Genomic DNA, 24712 nt, shown 5'->3' with positions numbered 1-24712 from the left:
TACCTTTGCCTATCGACTAGTGGGTGAAAATTGTGCTGCACAAAAATTCAATTTACAATTCTAAATTGGATCACCTTCATTGCAGTTTTAGCAATCAAAAGTTTTGTGATAGTGTTATTGTTTAGAGAAAATTCGACATGGTAATCGTCACTCCTACTTGCTGCGTACGCTAAAGTAAAGCTTACATCTTACATCAATTATAAATTCCAATTAAACTAGCTAGTGTTTGAACCGTGGATACTAACATACAAATCGATCATGTAATGTTCTACTAACTAGTAAAGCAAAACCTCACAGTTGCTGTAATTAAATTTAGCAAACAGATAACGGTGCATAGTTAACACCTTCTGCCATCATGTCGATGCTACGGTGCTGTTTTGAGCCAGTGGAGATGCCAGAATTTCTGGATTCGTTCGTGAAAAAGTGCACTGAAGGATGTAAGTACAATCGATCCAGTTATCGTCAATTTTCATTATTTAATTACACAAAAGTTAGAGCTGAAGCATCGTTAGAAAATAGTAATGTTCTAAGCAAAGATTAATTATGCTTTCCCGACGAGCAAATTTCTCATTTTTTAAATACAATTTATTTTCAAGAATCTTTTTAATCAATTTTGTCAAAATAGAATAGTAGTAGTGTAGAATGCAACACGAAACATTAAATACTGGGATTTGATCATCATAATATAGCGCATCTCTCAAATATTCAACCTTATTCTTCATCACGGCCGATTGATTTTTCGGTCGAATGCGGTTTGATCGAATCTGACACCCGTTCGATTATTCTGCCGTTATTAAGTGCAAACCAAATTCGTTCAAAAAGCCGTTCCGTCATAATGCAGAATAAGGCTATTTAACAAAAATAACATACGCAGCTATATAAGGGCGACGAAAAATTAGTATTGCTTATCGCATTGTCCGACCGCGCATCCACATGCTTCTCATTCGACTAGCGAACAATGAATGGAGCATAAATATATGTGCGGGACTTATATATTCCAATATTCAATTAGGTCTCAAGGGAGTTCCATATTGATGGGTCTCACTGGAGAATTACAGTTTTCTGTGTTGCTGTAATTTTCCCAAAATCAGTTTTTGGATTATTTTTAGAAGTCACACACATAGGGACGGGCATAGCGTAGTTGATAAATCGATTGCCTTGTACGCATTTAACCTGAGTTCGACTCCGAACCCCGCACATATGGTTAGAGATTTTTCTAAATAGATTTCTCTAACCCGAAATAGAGATGAATAACTCTAAGGGTAAAACCTCTATAATCGAAACAAAAAAGTAATACTTCTAAATGTAATACAATATTGGCACACATTTTTTCGACTGATTAGTGCAAAGTTTGTGTTATTCTGTTCAGGACAATAAAAGTTGACTCCTTCCATCAAGTTTCACTCGCCCTCCTTAGTCACCTTCGTCGCCGCAGAAATGCATCTCGCTGACAACTGTCTTTTGCGGCTTCCTGAGGTTCCGTTTGACGATTACCACTACATAGCCTTTTTTCCGTAATAGGGATCTTTAGGGATGTGCGGGTTAAGGCATATTCTGATGCAGATTAGTACCGTGAGTTTATATCTCAGTCCTTTTCCAATTTTTTGGCCCGAAACTATTGAAAAAAACATTTTTTAGTTTGTTTCCTTTTAGGACAATAACACATCCAAACCCATGCGACATATCCCGAAAGCATGGCGAGAAATAACTGTTAGATTTATTCCCAAAGGGGGGCGCTCAAGCTATGAAGAAGCCAAGAGTTTTAGGCCTATCAGCTTAAGTTCTTTTCTTCTGAAAGCTTTGGAACGGATAATCGATCATCACATCAGGAACGTTAGTTTAGTTGAATATCCTCTGCACAAAATGCAACATGCATATCAGTGTGGGAAATCCACGATCACTCTGCTTCACGATGTTGTTTACAACATTGAGAAAGCCTTCTCGCTCAAGCAATCTAGCTTGGGTGTATTCCTAGATATTGAGGGTGCTTTTGACAATGTGTCCTTCCAGTCTATTCTGGAAGCGACGCGCGGTCATGGGATACCTGCATGTATCTCAGGTTGGATAAACGCAATGCTTAGTAACCGCATACTTTGCTCGTCACTGCGACAGGCTGAGATACGGAAGTTGAGTATTTGCGGTTGTCCTCAGGGCGGCGTTCTGTCACCTTTGTTATGGAACTTAGTAGCTGACGGCTTGTTGAAGAAACTCAATGAGCTTGGATTTCCAACCTACGGGTTTGCTGACGATTACCAAATACTAATTACTGGATTTTGCATCGGAACAATCTTTGACTTGATGCAACAGGCATTAAGAGCTGTCGAACAGTGGTGTCGACAAGTTAAACTATCAGTTAACCCAAGCAAAACTTCAATGGTTCTTTTCACGAAGAAGCGAATAACAACCGGGGTTCGTCCCTTGCAGTTCTTTGATTCTGAGCTGCTGTGTGCAGATCAAGTCAAATACGTTGGAGTCATATTGGATTCCAAACTGAATTGGTCTGCTCACATTGAGTTCAGAGTCAAGAAAGCGTGCATGGCCTTCGGGCAGTGCAGACGAACTTTTGGAAAGACCTGGGGTCTCAAACCTAAATACATCTATTGGATTTACACGACAATTGTACGTCCAATACTGTCATACGGATGCCTTGTGTGGTGGCAGAGGGGAGAGGTGGTGACAGTCCAGTCAAAGCTAAACCATCTGCAAAGAATGGCGCTCATGGCGTTGACTGGTGCTTTCACCACGACTCCGACTGCTGCTCTTGAGGCACTTCTAAATATCAAACCATTACACATACACTTAAAACAAGAAGCACTATCATGTGCATACAGACTGCAGGTTACTGGGCTTTGGAACAGTAATCATGTTGATCTTGCTACCAGTCATACACGATTGTGGTCACAAATGGTTACATGGGGTGAAGATATTCTTGCTCCCAGCGATATTACACTCACTTGTAGTTTTCCTTACAGGACATTTCATGTGAAGATTCCCTCTCGAGAGGAGTGGTTGTCTGGCTTTATGGAAAGACAACAACAAACGCAAGTGATTTGTTACACTGACGGTTCTCTGATGGAGGGACGTGCTGGTGCTGGTGTCTACTGTCGTGAAATGAGATTGGAACAATCTCACTCACTAGGTAAATACTGTACTGTATTCCAAGCAGAAATCTTTGCGATTATGTGCGGGGTGCAATCGGCGCTTCAACTGAGTTTGTCCGGCAGAGTTATAAACTTCTGCTCCGATAGTCAGGCTGCAATCAAGGCCCTTAGCTCAGACAAATCCCGGTCCAAGCTAGTGATCGCGTGCCGAACCCAAATCGAAGAACTAAGCATTGTCAACACTATCTACCTTGTCTGGGTGCCCGGACATTGCGGTATTACTGGAAATGAATGGGCTGACGAATTGGCCAGGGCAGGTTCAGCGATTGACTTCGTTGGTCCTGAGCCCGCGCTGCCAATTTCGACAAGTTGGATAAGGGAAAAAATACGGTCCTGGGCTTCGTCCGAGCACCGCAATTATTGGAGAAATCTACAAACGTGTCGCCAAACAAAGGCGTTTCTAGAACAACCATGCCCAGTGGTTTCGAAAAATCTCTTACATTTTTCGAAGCTCCACTGCGGCATGCTGACCAGGGCTTTAACCGGCCACTGCAAACTCAATTATCACATGGCAACTATTCAGCGCGCTGAGTCTTTTTCATGTGATCTTTGTGAATCCGACTACGGAACTTCATATCATCTGATATGCAACTGCCCAGCGCTAGCGCAATTGCGATTACGAGTCTTCAGCCGTCCTTATATAGACGAAACCATGTTTGGTCGACTGAAACTCAGAGACATACTAAAGTTTCTTATCCAATGTGGTAAAGAGCTTTAGGCTTATTCGCAGGCAAGTTGAACTACTTGTGAGTTTAATTTACCTGTTGTTTATTTTTTGTTTTGTGCTGTTTTTCCCACCCTTCCAAGTCTACTTCCCCACACCTCCTTGTCCTTTCCTTCCGCTCAGGAAATGATGAAAACACACGGCAAGGCACAAATCCCCGACTATGTACGGGGAACGTGCCATTTGAGCCAATATATTCTGATTCCTGATTCCTGCACGACTCTATAGGTTGCCTTATCAGATCTACCATAGTTTGCAGATGAAACTTGGGATGGCAGGCTGTTAGTGGATTGACAAAGTACCAGATCATGCTGTGTGGGGTGCTGTCCCGGTTAACAATGAGGCGAACGAGATATTTGCAGATACGTCATTTAGTCGGACAACTGTCAGTTTGTTGGTTGAATTTAATTTGGTTTTTTTTAATTTAAAAATCAGAAAAGAATAATTAAGATTTAAGAATGATATGAGTGCACTCGTAAGGACACCTGCTATCAATAAATATGAAAAACTGGCACAATTTTTCCAAATTAAAGATCCCTATGACGAGATGACAAATCCGGCCAAAACAGAAAGGAACAATTGTGTTGCTTGTTTTCCCAAGTGCTCCCGCACATAAATTTTCTCGTTGAGTATCCCGATTGCGATGCTTCCGCGATCTTTCTCTGGTCGACTTGTTTTGCTTATCGATTTGGAGTTACTACCTTCTTGTAAGTCGACAGTTCGGTTCGTTTTTTAGCGCGATGCACGGTTGTAGACGACACTCCTAGCTTGCTTGCAATATCTCGGACGAAATAGCCAGTTACACTTTTCGGCATTTTCGCGGCCTCCGGCTTTCGATTTCCTCCCGATTCAGTCTTCTTGGTTGTTAACAAACGTTTTAAGAACACTTTTATTACGTTAGTGATAGTGAATTTGCCCACACACACAACCATTTGGCCAACTTGACGTGCGAATAGTTCAGATTTTCGCGATGCGCAAACAAAGTTTTGCACCGTTGCTCTTCTTGCTTCGATGGCATTTTCATAAGTGGAAATATTTTCTTACGTAATTGAGATTGTCAAAAACTTTCAACAGAACATGAATGGAGGAAAATGGAAACGAAAGAATGTTCCGTCAAACTTTGACTAATGTTTCGTCAAACTTTGTTATTTCATGATGTGGATGTTTACGTTTCGATGCTACGACGTTCGTACTTAATGCAATAAGCAAAAACCTAATATTAAAATATCGTCAAATCTTCACACCTCTACCAAATCAAATTTTGCAGCTATTTCGATATTTGTTATGATGTATTGCGCCCCGTTGTTGTGGTGCATTTTACCCCTGCACAGATGCGTTTTGCCCTGCTCATTTTTCAAAGAGTAATTTATAATGATTTTGAAAAATTGAATATTTTTCATGTTCCTGAATATTTTGCAAAGCGATTGTGATTTCAGAGTAAAATGTTGGCTAAATGATATCATTAATTAAATCCTTCCAATTGATGGTCTATAGCTAAGTTATGATTATTTTTCTTAGGGGTGTATTTTACCCCATCTACCCCTACACACGCTTGCATTACATTCACATAAATCACTTACGACGCGTTTGTGCAAATGAAATCTTGGTCATACCTCGAAAATTTCAAACTTGCCTCCGAGACACATACGTGGCAAAATTCAAATGTTAGGTTTGTTCCAAAGTTCCAAGTGGGTAATTACCAACTCGATTATTTTCAAGCGGATAGTACTACCTTTACTACCCACATTACCCATCGGCCCTGATAATTGAATATTCACACATATGTACAGTGGGATCAAAATGCATTCGTCTTGCTGAAGATTTTTAGAAATAGGCCACTTTAAAATATGACATGTAAAAATAAGGTAAATTAAGGGCCAAATCGGATAACAAATAGTTTTTGAACTTACTGTAAATTGAACTCACTCTACAGTTAAGAGCCAGCGGAAGGGCATTTGCGCGTGAAATGTCAGCATTGGAGAATTAAGGCGAATGCCCAATACAAAATATGTTCAAACCTTCATCAAGCAGGTTTCTTAGCGGGGACCCTGCAATAGGGATCTTTAATTTGGAAAATATTGTGTGATTTTCATATGTATTGATAGCGGGTGTACTTATGAGTACACTCATATCATTTTTAAACCTTAATTATTCTTTTCTGATTTTTAAATTAAAAAATTAAATTAAATTCAGCCAACAAACTGACAGTTGTCCTAATAAATGACGTATCTGCAAATATCTCGTTCGCCTCATTGTTAACCGGGACAGAATGATCTGGTACTTTTGCAATCCGCTAGCAGCCTGCCATCTCAAATTTCATCTGAAAACTATGGTAGATCTGATGAGGCAACCTATAGAGTCGTGCAAGTCGCATGGGTTTGGATGTGTTATTGTCCTAAAACGAAACAAACTAAAAAATGTTTTTTTTTCAATAGTTTTGGGCTAAAAAATAGAAAAAGGATTGAGATATTAATTCACGGCACCAATCTGCATCAGAAAATGCCTTAACCCGCACACCCCTAAAGATCCCTATTGCCACGTATGATAATAATCAAAAACAAATCTCGACAAACATGATTACGGCCTAAAAGCCAACTGTCAAAATCCACTTTTAATGGAAATTCCGGACAAACCGTTACTAGCTGAACACAGTTCACAACAGTTTATGAAAGAGAAAACTTTTCTCTTTCGTTTACTACCAACATCTGTGATTGGCATGATTGAGGTCTCTCGCACCCATTCGCCCGCGCACACTTGCAATCCGTTTATTGAACTCCGAAAAGGGACCATCCATAAATGACGTAGCATTTTTTGAGTGATTTTAACACCCCCTCCTTCATCGTAGCATTTTGTTACAAACCTCTAAGTACCCCCCTGGTAATTACGTTGCTTGACGGTGGCCCTCCCAGCCCTTGTTCCCGCAAAAAAATTAAAAAATAACTAAAAAACTATGTCAGTTCGATGAAACAGGTAAGATTGTTGTGTCATCAGGTCAACCCCTATTCCCCTTTAAAAAAGCTACGTAACATAACATGGCCCCCTACCCCCCTGTCGTCACACATCAACATAAAATACAAAACTCCCCCCTCCCCCATATAATACTACGTCATTTATGGATGGTCCCAAAAAGATCGTTCTGCTTTTTCTGCGTTGTGTGCTGAATACTGTATGTATGAAACTGGCACGCCCTAGGGGCAGATCACTCTAGGAATGTATAACAAACTTGCATCAACTTAGAAAAAATGCATTTAATTTCCATTTTTGCATCAACTTTGCACTCCCTTGCAGAAAAGATTATTTAACAATCGTCCTACGCAGAGTGTATGTAAGGAGAGTGAAGACAACTGTCATGATTATCCGTCAGTGATATTCCAAACGAACAAACGACCTGTCAAAATACATGAATTTGACTCGTTTGGAATGACACTGACAAATAATAATTGTTCCAATTTTGACAGTGTCGTCACTCTCCTTATATGCACTCAGGTCCTACGGTGATCCACTTTGTTCGATGTTTTGTTGAATGTAGGGCTGTTTTTTCGTAGGGTTTTGACGTCTTACACGCAACGCAAAATATATTGCACGCAACGCAAAATGCATTACGAATTTCTATTTTGATGGAAAGAAATGCATTTAATTTCGCTGATTTTTCAAAATGCATCACAAGTGATCTGCCTGTGCATCATTGGATGGAATGATGCCTGGCGGAAGTCATTGAATATATTCCAACCGAAGAGTTTGAGCTGACACAAAACTTAGCGGCTACTACGAGGTCAGAAAACAAACTGACGAATTTTCTTTTATGTGCCGTTTTTATACCTGGCGAAGTTCATTGGATAACAAAGAGGCATTCCTAGCTGCTTAGTTGAATTGTACGGACAATCAGCGCAGATAATTACCACCTTTACAAAATACATTATTTTAGTTATCTATAATAGAAGTACATTTTTCGGAATCAAATACAATATACGTGCACATATTTCCGATCTGACAGTGCAAAAATATAGCGATTTCGATCAGTACAACGGAAGTGATTCGCAGTTGACTACTGAGAAAATATCTCAGCAGAAGTTTTTGAAAAGGGACGTTAGAAGTATTCTACTTCAAAAAAAATCGCTGAATGGTTCACATGTCTAAGATAAGGGCTGTGCATGGTTTTTAAATGCATGATGAAAGTTGAAGATAACCAATTTTTGTTCGTAACATCTGGCATCACCTGGTCGTTATTTCCAGCACTTATGAGACTCCCCTCTACACTTCTCAGGGAAGGCTTGCGATCGCGAACTGTTGCCAAGAAAATTCTTGTTTGACCTTCAAGTAAATCCCATTTTATTTCAGATATCGAAGTCACTTTTATTCTATTGGTTGTCCTCTTTTCTACCCTCTTTCTTAAGATACTCCTTCAAGATGGTAATAGATTTATTATGCAAAACAGGGATAATAAAGCATATTTTTAATTTTTTCTTTATGAACCGGTATAAAACCACTTCGTACAAAGTTGTGTATGTTCGAAATGAGAGCTAATTCTTGCAAAAAGTAAATTTATACTGGTTATGCTCTGATTGGTTGTTTAAATATTCTTTACTCGGACGGTTGTGAACCCTAACCTAGAAGCACAATATACACATTTTCGAAGCTTTCTTATGTTTAACTTGAGTGTATCTACTAAACACTATTATCATTAACTTCCAAGCTGTTTTTCTTCCCCTCTGAGTCCATTATTTACTATAATTGATGCGTATTTACGGAACAACATTAAAAAATTACAGCAAAATGCTTATCGTAGATATGACAAACGCACAAACATCCACCTTATCTTGTTTATGCTATTAATCTGTAGATGTCGCAGCAGGTAATTGAGCTTTGCAGCAAAATGCCAATAACGAACACTGCGACTCTTATTTTTTTATTGTGTGGTGAATAGCTGAATAGTGGACTCTGTTGGCCAAATATGTCGACCATAGTATGGTCGGAGTGCACGAAGCACATTCCTCACAGAGCGCTGATTTTCGTTATACAGTTGAATAATTTGAAGACGTTAAGCCGGTGTAAGTCGTTCCTTTATGAAATGGCTAAATAATAAATACTGAAATACAATAGTATCAAATACAAATATGTATTTGATAGTATTTTAACATTAAAAACATCGATGTTTCTCCAAACTTTTTTTTCTCGAAAACAGTAAAGTTTAATGTATATTAACTGCATCAGTTTTTTATTTTATCGTAAATCTATTGCGAGAACTCTGCATCGAACAATGTTGAAACAATAATAACTATAAGATTTATTGTTTTATGATTGTTTCTAATGTAAATGCTATTGTAAAATTTTATCCGGGTTGCCTCTAATAAAACCCACATGCTAAAACAGAGATGCCAGATTTGCAGACAAGTCTGCAAATTCGCAGACTTTTAATTTAAGCTGCAGATTTTTTCGATGACGCAGATATTTGCAGATTTTTCCGTTTGGTTGCAGATATTTGCAGATTTTTTAGTTTGGTTGCAGATATTTGCAGATTTTTGAATATAAAGGCTTTTGGTTACACTAGCTTGCCTCACATTTTTTGTTCTTCCCAGACTTTTAAAATTATTATTGCAGACATTTGAAAAAAGTACCTGGCATCTCTGTGCTAAAACACCCTCTATATACCAAGGTTTGAGACTACAATTAAGAACATTTGAAGTAAAATAGGGACGCTTCCCAAAAACCTCGAAGCTAAGGACATGTCCTTTAAAAGAAGAACGGTTGGTAATCCTAATAGAAGCAAATAACAACACTGAAAAAAAACTAAACATGTAAACATCATGTGAAAGTGATTGAATTATTTCAATCCTCAAACACATGAAATGCACACGCTTGACATTTCATATCCATATCCAATGGGATTCATGCGAACAATCATTCCGGTGTTTGTTCCAATAGACTTTTCTACGGCTCATGTACGTACACGTCACATGGCACAAATACTACATCACTAGCTGGTGGAAAATAATAAACAAAGCCGGCAAAAGCAAATGGGATTGTTTTCAACCAGGAAGCTGCAGAAGTGTTCGTGAGACCGGGCGACAAGAACTCAATACGGTAACATTACACGTTCCATTTTCAGCTGGTCCTATCAACCCTGCTCTAACTAGCGACTCTAAATCACATAATTCCACCCCTGTGGGTATCGAACAGCTGTTGGAGCGATTTGACAGCTCCCATCATCAGCATGGTCATCATCGTCATCATGATTGTCATCGCAATATTATCCTAACATTAGGTCCACCCAACAAAAAAGTAAAAGTGGAAAAAGTCGTAGCTCAGTGAAAACTGTCTAAAATTAAAGGATTTGATTGTATTTAGTGTTGCTTGGCCCTTCTCTAATGTCCCTAGCGAAGCAGTAGTGAAATTCTAGACCGACAGCTCAAAAATGATGGGTAATTTATCGCTTTACAAATTTAAAAAATCATCCATTACATCGAGTAATCAGCCATGTTGGCTCTGAACATGCTAAATAATTTACACATTACGTGAGTCACCATGAAAATAAAAGACTAATGAACGAATTCGATCTATCCCCCCGTAGGTTGCTGCGGCTGCTGTTCGGCCCTGAGGCCCCGCTACAAGCGCCTTGTGGATAATATTTTCCCCGTCAACCCGGAAGATGGTCTGGTCAAATCGAACATGGAAAAACTTACCTTCTACTCGCTTCGGTCGCCGGAGAAGTTGGACCGAATCGGAGAGTATCTGTACCAGCGGGCGTCCAAGGACATCAACCGGAAGCGCTACAAATTTGTAGAGATTGCAATGGAAGCGATGGATTTGCTGCTAATGGCTTGCCACGCACAGATACTGAATCTGTTTGTGGAAAGTTTCCTTCGAATGGTTCAAAAGTTAATGGAGGATGTTAACCCGACGCTGCAGATTATGGCGACCAATTCGTTTGTGCGGTTTGCCAATATTGAGGAAGATACGCCTTCCTACCATCGCAGATATGATTTCTTCATTTCCAAGTTCAGTTCAATGTGTTTTGGAAACAACGATGATCTGGAGCTGCGAGATAATATCCGGATGGCAGGGATTAAGGGTCTGCAGGGTGTTATCCGGAAGACAGTTTCGGATGATTTAGTGGAGAACATTTGGGAGAAACAGCACATGGAAAAGATTGTTCCCTCTTTGCTGTACAATATGCAATCGTCTAGTGAAAGTAAGGTTGTGGACCAGGAAGCGACTCCATCAACACCTCCAGTGCTGGCTGAGGCCGTTTTGCGGGAGTTAGTTTCACGAGCATCCTTTGGACATATCCGTGCAGTGCTGAAGCCGCTGTTGACACATTTGGATAATCATAAGCTGTGGGTGCCGAATCGGTTTGCGATCGACACTTTCCGAATTGTAATGATCTCGATTCAACCGCAGTATTCTTACACCGTCGTGGAAACCTTAATGTCCCACCTGGACCAAAATCTAGCTTCATCTCCAAAAACTCGCACTTCACTGGCGGTTGTCCTTTCCAAGATTATTGCGATCGCAGCCGGGGAAAGCGTTGGTCCCTCCGCCCTTGATATTATCAACAATCTCCTGACGCATTTGAAAACATCGGTCAGCACGCAGCATGAATCCACTCCAGAAGAAACTCAGTACCAGGAAGCATTGATTAACGCGCTCGGAGAATTCGCAAATCATCACCCGGACTACCAGAAAATCGAAATAATGCTTTTCATTATGAACACGGTTCCGGATCCGTCAAAGAAAAGCAAAGGTGATATTCTGCTTCAGAATATTTTACTGAAGTCACTTCTCAAAGTAGGAACCCAATATCGAACCGTTTCGTTCGAAAAGGCTTTCCCCGTTTCGTTCCTCCAGCCACTACTAAAAATGGCCAGGGCTTCCTCTGTCGCAATTCGCGTTATCGTTATGCAGATCCTACAGCAATTGCTGGATCGGCACCAGAATCAGCACCTGATGAACGTGATCAGCATCAACAACTACCCAACGCTGACGATGGAGCAACCATCCCGTTCGGATATCCTGTTCACGCACAAGTACGGCTCCAACATGCTGCAGGCCATCATCGACGGTATGTCGCAGGAGAACAACATGGAAGTGCTGAAGTCTTCCTACAACACCGCCGGGTTGATGGTCGTGGAGATGGCATCCGCTGAAACGATGCAGGAATTTTTGCTGTTTGTTCTAGGGTAAATTAAATTTCTATTGTATTACCAACTCATCTCACTATAACGGTTTATTTGACTAATCACAGAGTTCAGCAGGTAGCCATCACCGAAGCAGAGCTATCCCCGAAACATCGCTGCAATTTGCACAGCATGGCAATTGCACTTCTTATCCTGGTTGCTCGTTGCACAGGAACCGTTTCCATTGTGGAGTACGCGGAAAAGCTGATCCAAGCCCGAATGGAGGAAGCAATGTATATGCTACCACCGTTGCTGGACAATGACAAACCAGCTCCCAGCACGCTGAATACGAATCTTCCCCATTTGATGATTGACCAGTTGGCCATTGCCGAGTGTCTACAGCAGGCCGGTCTGGAGCACAATCGGGTACAGACGGGAATACCATACTCGCTGAACCAGTCCGACATGTCGGCCCATCGGCACTCATGGGTTGATACCAGTAAGTATGGTGGGTTTGTTTTTTCATTTTATTTAAAATTTTGCCCCAAACGAATCCTTAATTGATAGAAATTTTCCTCAATTCAATTTCAAGTTAACAGTTATCATTGCATTGTAATAAAAAGTATTTTTCCCGTCACACAGGTGCAGCCCGTAACAGTATCGTGGAATCCAACTACAACGACATCGAATCAGTCAGTAGCTCCCCGGGCGTCCAGAAACGATCTCTCGCTTCCGATTTCAATTTCGAATCGATGAAACGGGTCCTGGCGGAACCGACCGAGGCTGCGAAACGGGAGGCAAACGAGCGGCAAGCTGCCATCGGGCGAACCTTCCGCGAGACGCCATTCGAAGATTTGGTTCGCCGCACTGAACCCCAGCACGAGGTGATTCAGAACAGGCTGAACGAAATTTTCAATTCGCTGGCAGCCGAACGGCAGATTAGCTGCGGTAACCAGTTGATGATGAGCTCGCCGGGATCGGTGGTTGATGGGGGAAAAGTTAGTCAGCAGCGCGCGATCTATGAGAATAATTTTCCGGAATTGTTTTTCTATTAAAAATGTTAGGTATTTGGTGAAATTGTTTATTTCTTGAGCGTTTTTTCAAAACGTCATATCTGCAATGAGTTACTCTCTGTTTATACTTTCTCTTTCGATTTTTACGGCGTCACAATAACACTTTTCACTTATTTTACAGTACAGATCGAAAGACGGTGGTTTTAGCTAGCATATTATGCAAAGAGCTGAGGGATAAATGTTAAAGTGACCGAATTATTAACAGAAGAGAAAGTAAACAAAGAGAGTAACTCATTGCAGATATGACGTTTTGAAAAAACGCTCAAGATTTATGTTTTTATGTGGTGTTTTATTATTGATAGCTAGTCGGAAAAAGCGTTTAAATAGAGGCATGTATCAAAAGGAACAAGGTATACCATACGTTTGGCATACATTGTAACGAAATTTCCTAGTTTGTGGAAAGTTGACAATGGTCAGTTGTTCAATTGACGCTAAATTGTTACTAGTGATTGTGTTAGAATATTCATCAATAAAGTATTAATATTTACGAATAGGCAACGGACAACTTATTTATTTACCTAGACCCTTTGGCCAGCATAGTGTTAGAAGATAGTCTCTATAACCCAGACTTCCCATGAACATCGACAAGTTTGTACCTGTGTACAATATTTCGTGCACTCGTTCAACCCCGAACATGTTTCGTCTCGATGTACAGGATCGCCTCGAATATCGAACTCAAGCGAACGATATACAAACTGTAGCTCAAACATCCATGTACGTACACCGGGTAAACGTACACGAGAACGATTCGCACAAGGCAATAAGAGTCAACACTAGTGATGATGAGAGTGAGAAAGAGAAAACTGCCACGAGCCTGCGTGTACGCACACCGTGTACGTACATGAGGTTCGATTGCGCAGGCGAACATGTGCACATGTTTTGGCACGAAATAGCGTGTCTGAGCTCATACACAAAATGTGGGTTTAATATGAACACAGAACCAGAGCGAACATCGTGTACGATGTTCATTTGGGAAGACTGCTCTATAATCCATAGCTTACACGAGTGGTAGGCCATGGTCTGCGAACGTTGTCAGAAAGTGAGAAGGGAAGTTAACGGATTTAAGGACATTATACAAGCGAGCCACAACATAGCTCCTACGTCACACACCCCTCTCCCCTGTCTAACCATGTATCTGACATTGTGCGAAAATATCACACCTCTTCACTTGGGGTTTCTTTTCGAAGCACTATTATTTTTCTTCTTCCCATTTTATTGCACTTTTTCAAATGCACTTTAATCACATACCACTGCAAAAACACCCGCGAAACTTTAATCGTTTAAAAACAAAACTTCAAATTTTCTGCCACTGTGCAAATGACCGAAGGAAAATGTCCGGAAACTCTAATTTGTGCGTTTGAATTTTCACTTCGAATTCCATTTTTTTCTCAATGTAAACAAGCGAGTCGGTGCCTAGCAACAAGCGTGCGTTCCTGGCTTCCACATATCTTCACCTTAAAGTTTGTTTCGTTCGAATCGTGGTGAACCACTGCAATACTTCCGTTGTACGCATAATTGTCCCATGTATATAGGGAATCACATACAACATGGGGCATTAAAGCCCATGGTCATGTTGAAGCATCTAAGCAACCTATGGATAATATTTCATTGCTATCTCAATAAAAAATCGCATTAGTAATTCAAACCTCAACTGCACAAGTTATTTATATCCCAAAAGAGTATCCCCCGCTGGAGACCTCAAACAGGTTATGGGCACAGACGGCACGAGTTGAGTAACTCGAAACACCAAACATAGTCGTTCTCCGTGAAAGCGTTAATGCGAAGGGAGCAACTTTGGAAGCACGTGGATCCAGGTACACCTCCGGAACCGGTAACGGACGTTGACCGAGATTCATATGATGGTGGGGGAGAGCCAATGCGGGCTACTTCGTGACCAAACAACAGCGAAGGATACGTGGACGGCGCTTAAGAAGCACCACGAGAAACCCACGCTAAAGCAATGCAAAAGTATCTAGAGGTAGCGCTGATACTGAGTGGTTCTAGAGTCGTCCATCCCTTTGACGACAGTGCGGAACGAAGATGAGCTCACCCTTTCCACGCTCGTGAAGATGCAACTGATGGACGAACCGGACAAAGCCGGTTGTCACGGTAAAGATAGATACGTCTACCTTTATCAGGACACATGATAGTGAACTCGGGAGATTCGTAGTAATTCTGCCTAAGCTCGACCCTCATTATCAGAAGGCAAAAATTAAGCCCGCATGATATTAAGCCTGTTCTAATGACCCTGCCACTTCTAGCTTTCCGATCTGTTTACTTCACATCCTTGCTCTCACTTGAGTACTATGGCTCTAAGTTTCATAACTTTCCCTACCCAGTAATCTCTAGCTAATTGAATGTCGTTAAAACGTAAAAAAGAAACGGACAAACGTAAACGGTTTCGGTTCCGACGAGCATTTGCTAATTACGTATGAGTAGTAGTAGTGCATCACAGAAAAGCGTCATCTGCTATCACTGCGGTAATCAAGTCTAAACAATACAAGCAACGCTCCCGCGTAGACCCCGACCGGAGACGTTCAAAGTCCTCCCGATGGATCCCCGGCGGCTGTTGACGCGGACCCCGGTTTTACCCAGGCAAGTACTTCTAGACTAAATGCAACAGCACACAACCGACTGCCCCTAAACGCTTCCAGCCAATACAGTCGTGATTCGCTGGTTGGACATTTTTTAACTGGACTGCTTTTTAGTTGGACCTCTAATTGGACCATTGTCTAACTAAAAAGCATCTGAACGTCAAAAGCTCATGTCAAATTTACTTTGACAATCAATCTGACAATTGTAACTTAAGGTTTACCCGACAAGCTTCAGCAGCACATGACTCGAACTTAGTCGCAGGGTCGGCGCGCTACTGGGCAAACTGGAGGGATTTCGCGGATCTTGGCTGTGAAAACACTCAACCTTCTTAGCGTCTGTCTTTTATTGTGTGATGTTCGTGTAATGCTATGAGTTTCACTGGTGGGTTCAATGGTACATACCGTACTCTATGGTTTGTTGGCAGCTAGATGAACCGACGAGCGCTCGCTGATCGTCTTCGGGTCCGCTATTAATGGTATCGTGCAAGATGGCGATGACTGATCCTTGGGTTTAGGGTTCGATGCTGTGGTGGTGGGTAAAATGGCGGTCCAGAAAGGCGTTCTGGGCGAGGTGTCCAACAGGCGCTTCCTCCGTTGGCGAGATCGGTTGGCGACGGACGAGACCGACTTTTACCAGACCGAGAAGGGTTGCTCTCCTTGGTAATTAGGGCCTTTGCCCGAGAGTCTTTGTCCCTGGTTTTCGTTGGCGACCAGAGGGCTGAAGGCTAGTCCTTTACTATTAGACGTAGGTGACCGTCAAGTCACCTAGGCCGATGCGTGTGCGGTGTGTCTCCGGGAGTTCGCAACTTCCCAAATTATGGTAGGTATCAAAAGGTCCTGTGAGTGGAGAGCAATCCCAGAATTACTGGATGTATTTGGGAATTCGAGTAAGCATCAAGATGGCGTCTTGGTCTCATTACCTGAATGGCGATGACACTTGGTTACTCTATTTAAGTCACTCACTGATTTTTTTACTTGAAACACGTCTTACGCACTCGCTCGCCTGTATGAAATTGACCAACGGTGACTAATTGATGGCGGTTCTTGCCCTGTTTCCGAGTGTTCGACCTTGATAGGCCTACTGACAATCCCCTTTCCAATCGGGCCTTTTCAGCAGCAAGTCCCACCGGTGTGGTTTTGTGTATTTGGTATGTACGGTGTACTTGTTTTTGTATATGTTTTGGGTATAAATTAAGCACCTTGAATGTTCTTTTGATTCATTGTAAATAGCGACAAAAAATGTAGTTTGATTCCTGTAACGTTCGGTTACACAATATTTAGAGATAGATGCATTTACACTGCCAACATCTCCTTTGGAAAGCTTTTGACATTTGTCAGTCGGTCCAACTAGCGAATCACGGCTGTACCTACCAAACGACACCCGGCAAACAATCATCGAAACTCTGAATCGTTCGACCGACGCGCTAACCCGACCAAGAGCACACAAAGAACTCAACATTTTGGATTCCACCCACAATCGGCCAGCCCACAGAAACATCAACCGTTTCCACGTCAGCCAAGCCCCATTGCCGCATACTCCTGACACCCAGTACGGTTTTACTACGGGAGCAACGATACGTTCGACCCGCAACGGAACAACTATTCCTGTTCCACTAGCTCGTTCGCAGAATTCGTTTGCTCGGATTCCCACGGGGTCGGCATAGGGTTGCCACCCCTCCGGGTTTGACCCGGAGACTCCGGTTTTCGGGAGAGATCTCCGGGCCTCCGGGATTTATATCAATTTCTCCGGGTTTGGTGAGAAGAACTTTTTTTAATTTAATTGATTATTTGCAAAATATTTAAAAAGTCTAAGTTTACTATTACTCTGGTTCAGATTTATTTTGTCCGACTAAGCTATCGTTTCAAGGAGGCGAGGATGAGTTTACCAAACATTGTTGATTTCGTTCGCAAACCAATGAAAATGAAAAACAAATCAAATTTACTACAAATCAAGGAAAGTAATATTTCGCTATATGCTGGTGGTGCTTGTCGACAGCTGCACAGGTATGGCGGATTTGTTCTAATTCAACTGGCTAGGCCAACATCAAACGATTTTTTTCCGGTATTGTTGCTACTCCTGCAACAATCCTTAACTGTTGGCCTGGGAGGTGAGTTTTGCCCCTATATTAGGACCTCTGGTAGTGAATATCGAACACCACATAGTGCTACCCATTGCTCTTCTTTTCCTGTTAGTTGTGAAGGAGAGCAATGCTCGTTCGATTTATCCATCACAGCGAGAATAGCTGGTGCTTTTGTATTCTGGGCACTTAGCTGGGGAAGTGAAATACTACACCTAATTAAACCGATAAAATCGTTTTTCAAATGTAAAAAATATACAGCTTTCTTTTAACGCCATGGAAGAGGGGTGTACATTAAGTTTGGCAAAAACCTAACATTCTACAGTGATTGTGAAGTAATTTTGGTAATGAAAAAGTACACATTTGACACTTTTTAGATCATCAGGTAATAAATAGCGATTAAAGTGCACTAAAATGTCGAGCAATCGCTTTGATTCCAATTTCTGTCTAGTTTCACTCATAATCCACCATCCCTTAGGTCAGTGAAAATCTCCGGGTCAAAGCCACTCCAGAGGTGGCAACCCTAGGTTGGCAATAACAACAAAACCTGCAATCCGTACATAAAAAAGCACCATCCTTCGCGTCGCTCCAGACTCGAAAGGTGCTGGAAATATCCAATGAGTCCCCGACGGTTGCCGCGCGGGGAACCCGGGACGCCTCCGGGTAATCTCCATCAATCCCGTTATCTGTTCGGACCCATCTGTCACATTCTCACTTCCAACAGGGTCCTATGTCACACAACCAGCCGCATCAACACCAAACATTAAAGTTATCGAAGAACATATCCAACCCAAAATAGCCTGCAACACACAGTACATACTTTCTACCAAAAAACCACCTTCCCCGCGTCCTCGCCGACCCGGAAAGTACCGGGGCCACACGATGAGTCCTCGACGGTTGTCGGTGCGGAGAACCCGGGGCTTGCTCGGTTAAGTTCTACCAACCCCGTAGACAGACCGGACCCATCTGTCGAACTCTTCCTCACTACAAAATCGGCCGCATCAACGCTAAACATCGGAGTCATCAAAGAAAGCAACAAACTTCAATCCGCCTACAACGAAACCTACTTACCGTGCATCAAAATAGCCCACTTACCCGCACCCCCACAGACTCGGGAAATGCCGGAGACATCCGATGAGTTCCTGACGGTTGTCGGCGCGGAGAACCCGGGTAAGTTCCCATCATCTCAGAACTCATCAGTTTCAAATTGCTGTCGTCTCTACCCTTTCTACAAAAGCACAAACAAGCTAAACGCTCACTGAAGGCAAAACCGCGACGGTCTCCTCGCCACCCATCCTACCGACTTCGACAAGGCCCAAACGAATGGGACCCAGCCGCAATCCAGCGACACTCAAAGCAATTAACTACCCAAGCAAACAAAAGTTCGTAAAAAACAAAGTATGCATAAGCTTCTCGTTTTAAGTAATTTTTCAGTACGTTTAATGTTCTAATAGCGGTTTAAGCAGCTTTCAAGTTCCATTAAAGCTTAAGCAGCTTGAAAGTCCGCTAAGAGCTTTATGTGAACTTTAATGTGTGCTTTTTAAGTATTTTCCGAACTTCTGGTTGCTTGGGTACACACTGGCCATTCAATAGAACACCAACGGCCTGAGAGCAAACCTAGACGCTATCCAAGAGACACACATCAAAGATGATACGGATCCATCACCGTTACACTTGGGATTCACCTAAAGGGCCAAACCTCTACCAGGCGGGCGACCTAGGAACTAGAGCTGACCTGCTGCTCGAATTGGTAAAACTGGGCACCCACTAGATTCTAGTGACTAGATAGTGTTCGCCAGAACGATCAACTTTTCTGTAAGATGCACATCTCTTAGAAAGTTAACGACGTCAGAAACAAATTACGGAATCTCTTCAAGCTACTGCACACTGTTTCTTCCTGGCTCAAAAAGGTGTTGCCATCGCAGTAACTAAAAATATAAAATTACCTATTTTTATTTTTCAGCATCATAGACGCAGTTGAAGACAGCGGTAATGCTAAATGGCGGCAGTATAACCATTATCCGGAGCCGATCCACATCCATAATAGATTTAACCATATACTCTAGCACCATCGCTGGAGCCTGCGGATGGTCAGCTCTAGCGGACATTGTAAACAGTAATCACTTTCCTATTGCAATCTCCCATGATCGGATGCCCCTCATCGACGTGCACTCGGACATCTTAATCGAGACCGCAATTACTCGCCAGAGGAGCTCGTAGAAGTCATGACCCAGGCCGCAAAATCATGCATCCCGCGAATTAGCGGAGCTCCACCAAACCAGGCGGTTCCCTAGTGGAACCTAGAAGTAGCGAAGGCAATCAAAGATCGACGAAAAGCTCTTCGAGCTCTTAAAAATACCGCCCTCACCATCATCCAGGCTAGGCAGGCCATCGCGAAAGCCAAGGAGGCCAGCTGGAATATCTGATAAGTTCCGACTTATCGACTGCGGATCTACGAAGAGGGGTAAATGCAAAAGTGGCAAAAGAAGCAAAGCTCCTCCCTCCCACCCTCCTTTCTCAAAACGAAGAGGGCCACAGAAGCCAACCCTACAATATTCACGCCAGGTGCGAGCCAGAATTACATCAAACCTTTCTCCGGTGTAGAACTCGCCACTGGGCTAAGTACAGCCGAACTCGACGACGACAACCTCTGGTTGCCAAGCAAACGCTACTCGACTGTTTCAACAGGATTTAGGGAGGCGAGCCTCTACCAGACAACCGAAATACCGCACTCATGATCCCCATCCCAAAGAAACGCGAGGGAATTAGAAGCCCGAGAGACTTCCGATCCATCAATCTCCTCCCCTGCATTGGGAAAACGATCGAAAGAATGGTGAACAGACGCCTGTTAATTCTCCTCGAGGAACAGTGTTGTGTCCTACCTCACATTGAAAAACCGTGAGATGTTAACTACTTTAACTATCTTGCGCATACCTGCAACACATAAACCTACCCTGATTCTTTTCAGTTGTTAAAACATGTGCGCACGAAGCGCCGAAGAAATTAATTATATTTTGGGAATAAAGAAATGTTAAATAGTTTAACGTTGTGATTACTATTTCCTCGGTGGTCATAACAGTTCTAGCGACGAGGATGATGAATCCTGATGGAAATCCTGCTGACCAAATTGCTGGTGCAGCTGCGGCAGTTCCCCCACCGACTTTTGCCATCGATCCCTTTGACAAACGGAAGTTAAAGTGGATGCGGTGGGTGGAACGCCTTGAAACCGCTTTTCACATTTACGGAGTGGCGGATGAGCAGATGAGGAAGAATTTTTTACTGCACTACATGGGATCTGACACCTACGATGTCATCTGCGACAAAGTTGCTCCAGATTCCCCTCGAGCGAGGACATACCAGCAAATCGTTGCGACGTTGGAGGAATTTTTCAGTCCTCAGCCACTGGAAATCAGCGAAAATTTTCGGTTTAAGTGTCGCCATCAAGGTGATAAAGATGCTGCTTCGGCTGATGAAACAGTTGATGAATACTTGGTGGCCCTACGGAGAATCGCAGGTACATGTAATTTCGGTGCGTACCTGGAGACGGCATTAAGGTTGGTCTTCGGAATCAAACGTAATGATATCCGAAGTCGGCTGCTGGAGAAACGTGATTTGACCTTAGGCACAGCCCGCGATATTGCGGTAAGCATGGAACTTTCGCGGAAAGGGGGAGCTGAGATCGAAGGCGGCTCAATCAGGCAGGAGGTACATGCCATGCATCATCCAACGGGTACAAGAGAACATAGAGTGAGCAAAAATCGTGATAGCACTGGTAATCAGTACCAAAGTGCAAGTGATGCGAGTTGTTATCGATGTGGGGATAAATCGCACTTCGCGAATGCGTGCAAATATAAACAATCTATCTGCTCGTTTTGTAAATTGAAAGGGCACCTCGCGAAGGTATGTCTGAAGAAGTCCGCTGCCACGAAATTCGATTCCAGATCATTAAACAAACCAAATGCGGTAGAGACAAATTACGTTGACCAATCGGACGAGGGTCAAAGCACCGGAAGTGCGGAGATCCGTGAAGTTTGTACGGTCGAATCGTCGTCGCGTTACAAAAAGTTTTTGCTGGATGTGTCTGTGAACGGGAAATACATCCGATTCGAAGTTGATACTGGTTCGCCGGTTAGTATAATCAGTGCGGAAAACCGAAACAAACTCTTTCCCGACGCTCAATTGCGCAAATGCGATACGGAACTGGTTAGCTATTGCAATACCAGCATTGAGGTACTAGGTGTTCTCGACGCGCGTGTTAAATTTAAGGGGAAGACTACGAAGTTACCACTTTACGTAGTGAATTCAGGAAAGCACCCGTTACTAGGCCGCGAGTGGTTACAAGAGATGTCAGTAGACTGGAACAGTGTGATTCAGGGTCCGAGTGTTATTAACACGATTGCTGCTACGTCTTTTTCTTGTCATGATGTTGCTGTAAAAACATTGCTAGAGAAGTATCCGAAAGTGTTCGACGCCTCGATCGGAAGGATTGCTAATGTTCAAGCTAATCTTCCACTGAAGAAAAACGTTCAGCCGGTATTTCTAAAGGCACGGAAAATACCCTTCAATATGTTGAAAACTGTTGAAGATGAATTAGAGAAACTTGTTGCAGAAGGTGTGCTCACGAAGGTGAATTCCAGCAATTGGGCGACGCCTATTGTTCCTGTGAAGAAGTCGCAAAACCGGGTGAGAATTTGTGGTGATTACAAACAGACCGTGAACCCGAACATTGTGGTGGATAAGCATCCATTGCCTACTGTGGATGAGTTGTTTGCTTCACTTGCGGGAGGCAAAAAGTTCTCCAAGATTGATCTGGTCCAAGCGTACCTGCAGCTTGAGGTAGCTCCGGAGGATCGTGAAATTCTCACGCTGTCTACGCATCGTGGTCTTTATCGTCCGAATCGATTGATGTACGGTGTCGCGTCGGCTCCAGCCATCTGGCAACGACAAATGGAAGCCATACTGCAAGGAATAGAAGGTGTTAGTGTTTTTCTGGACGACATAAAAATAACGGGAGAGAACGATGAAGTTCACTTACTTCGACTGGAGGAAGTATTACGGCGACTGAATGAATACGGAATACGAGTCAACAAAGACAAATGTAAGTTCTTCGTCGACGAGATTGAGTACTGTGGATATTCGATTGATAAAGACGGTATCCACAAGATCCGGAAGAAGGTGAAGGCAATTCAGGAGATGCCTAGACCAAAGAACAGAGATGAAGTTCGGTCGTTTGTCGGATTCGTAAACTATTACGGACGGTTTTTCCAAAACCTGAGTATGGTCCTGTACCCATTGAACAACTTACTTAAAAATGACGTGCCGTTCAGATGGACCCAACAATGCGAAGACTCTTTCAGGAAAGTGAAAGAACAAATGCAATCCGACAACTGCCTTGTCCATTGCTCACCAGAATTGCCACTCCTGCTGGCTACGGACGCTTCGCCCTATGGGGTAGGGGCTGTGCTCAGTCACGTGTATCCCGACGGCTCGGAACGACCAACCCAGTTCGCATCCCAAACTCAATCGTGTGCAGCAGAATTACATGCAGGTGGACAAGGAGGCGTACGCCGTCATATTTGGCGTGAAGAAGTTCTTTCAGTACATATACGGCCGGAAGTTCGTTTTGCTTACCGACAATCAAGCTATTTCGAAGATATTTGGGGAACACAAAGGGTTGCCGGTTATGTCTGCCTTGAGAATGCAGCATTACGGTACCTACTTGCAGAGTTTCTATTATGAAATCAGATTCCGTAAGTCTGTCAATCATGCGAATGCCGACGTCATGTCGAGAATTCCGTTGGAGATAACCGACCCCGAGAACGAGATTGAAGAATCCGATGCGGTGGAGTTGAGTCAAATCGACACCTTGCCTTTGACAGCCGCCGAATTAGGCCAAGCAACTGATGGGGATCAATCCGTACAAAAGCTTATCCAAGGAATCAAACATGGTCAGTTGGTGGAAGTAAAGGATCGCTTTGGACTAGAACAGAACGAGTTTTCACTACAAAAGGGGTGCTTACTTCGAGGAATTCGAGTATACGTGCCTGCCGCCCTTCGAAAACGTGTTCTTGATGAGTTGCATTCTACCCACTTTGGTGCAACCCGCACGAAGTCGCTGGCAAGAGGATATTGCTGGTGGCCGGGATTGGATCGGGATATTGAGGAAATAGTAGCGAACTGCACCGACTGCCAGTCGGTACGCGCAGAACCTGCGAAAATGAACCTTCATTGCTGGGAACCACCGAGTAAACCATTTCAAAGAGTCCACATCGACTTTGCGGGTCCATTCATGGACACTTATTTCTTCGTCTACGTGGACGCGTTCAGTAAATGGCCGGAGGTCCAGATATGTAGGTCAATTACTGCTGAACACACCATTAATATGTGTCGCGAAATTTTTAGTAAATTTGGCATCCCGTCCGTCCTGGTAAGCGACCATGGCGTCCAATTTACTTCGGAAATTTTTCAACAATTTCTGAAAATGAATGGCATAGTGCACAAAATGGGTGCGCCGTATCATCCGGCAACGAATGGTCAAGCTGAGCGATACGTTCAGACCATCAAGCAGAAGTTGAAGGCATTGAAGTGCTCAAAGTCTCAGCTAAATCTGGAGCTATGCAACATCTTACTCACTTATCGCAAAATGATTCACCCATCAACGGGAACATCACCATCAATGCTTGGTTCTTCTGTTGCTCCTCTATAACCTGCAAGTTGATAAGTCGCCCACCAAAATCGATCAGCTGATCCACCGACACACCTTGACTGGGTGATGGGGATGCTCTCCCGTGGTCCTGGCTAGCTGCTATTATCCCGAAGCTCAACACCTCAACGACGGACCCAATGAACAACTGAACTCAATCAAGAGAAACTAAACTCTGTAAAATGCAATGTAACTATCTTCTTTGGCGAATGACCCGCTGCGGTTAAAATAATAATAATAATAATAATAATAATAATAATAATAA

General features: G+C 42.9%; 2 protein-coding genes across 4 annotated transcripts; both read left to right on the top strand.

The window, feature by feature from the left end:
• The first annotated feature begins 3 nt into the window (after window positions 1-3).
• Window positions 4-13565, top strand: LOC131689743 (protein EFR3 homolog cmp44E). Of its 3 annotated transcripts, none has more exons than XM_058975037.1 (4): window positions 4-437; window positions 10454-12062; window positions 12128-12498; window positions 12642-13565. In XM_058975037.1, the coding sequence occupies exons 1-4, from the start codon at window positions 356-358 to the stop codon at window positions 13052-13054; spliced, it is 2475 nt and encodes an 824-aa protein (XP_058831020.1). In that variant the 5' UTR covers window positions 4-355; the 3' UTR covers window positions 13055-13565. The 3 variants fall into 3 exon arrangements, with proteins under 3 accessions (XP_058831020.1, XP_058831019.1, XP_058831021.1); XM_058975036.1 differs by having other exon boundaries at window positions 6-437; window positions 12128-12507; XM_058975038.1 differs by lacking the exon at window positions 4-437 and adding an exon at window positions 10142-10304 and having other exon boundaries at window positions 12128-12507.
• A 2642-nt stretch (window positions 13566-16207) lies between these two features.
• On the top strand, window positions 16208-24175 carry LOC131686855 (uncharacterized protein K02A2.6-like). Its single transcript, XM_058970850.1, has 5 exons — window positions 16208-16326; window positions 18544-18914; window positions 20824-23195; window positions 23278-24094; window positions 24147-24175. Exons 1-5 carry the CDS (start codon window positions 16208-16210, stop codon window positions 24173-24175), a joined length of 3708 nt encoding a protein of 1235 aa, XP_058826833.1.
• Window positions 24176-24712: the final 537 nt, after the last annotated feature.

The sequence above is a fragment of the Topomyia yanbarensis genome, chromosome 3 (genome assembly GCF_030247195.1).
Source record: "Topomyia yanbarensis strain Yona2022 chromosome 3, ASM3024719v1, whole genome shotgun sequence".
Lineage (NCBI taxonomy): Eukaryota > Metazoa > Arthropoda > Insecta > Diptera > Culicidae > Topomyia > Topomyia yanbarensis.
This window is presented reverse-complemented; position numbering and strand designations above follow the sequence as displayed.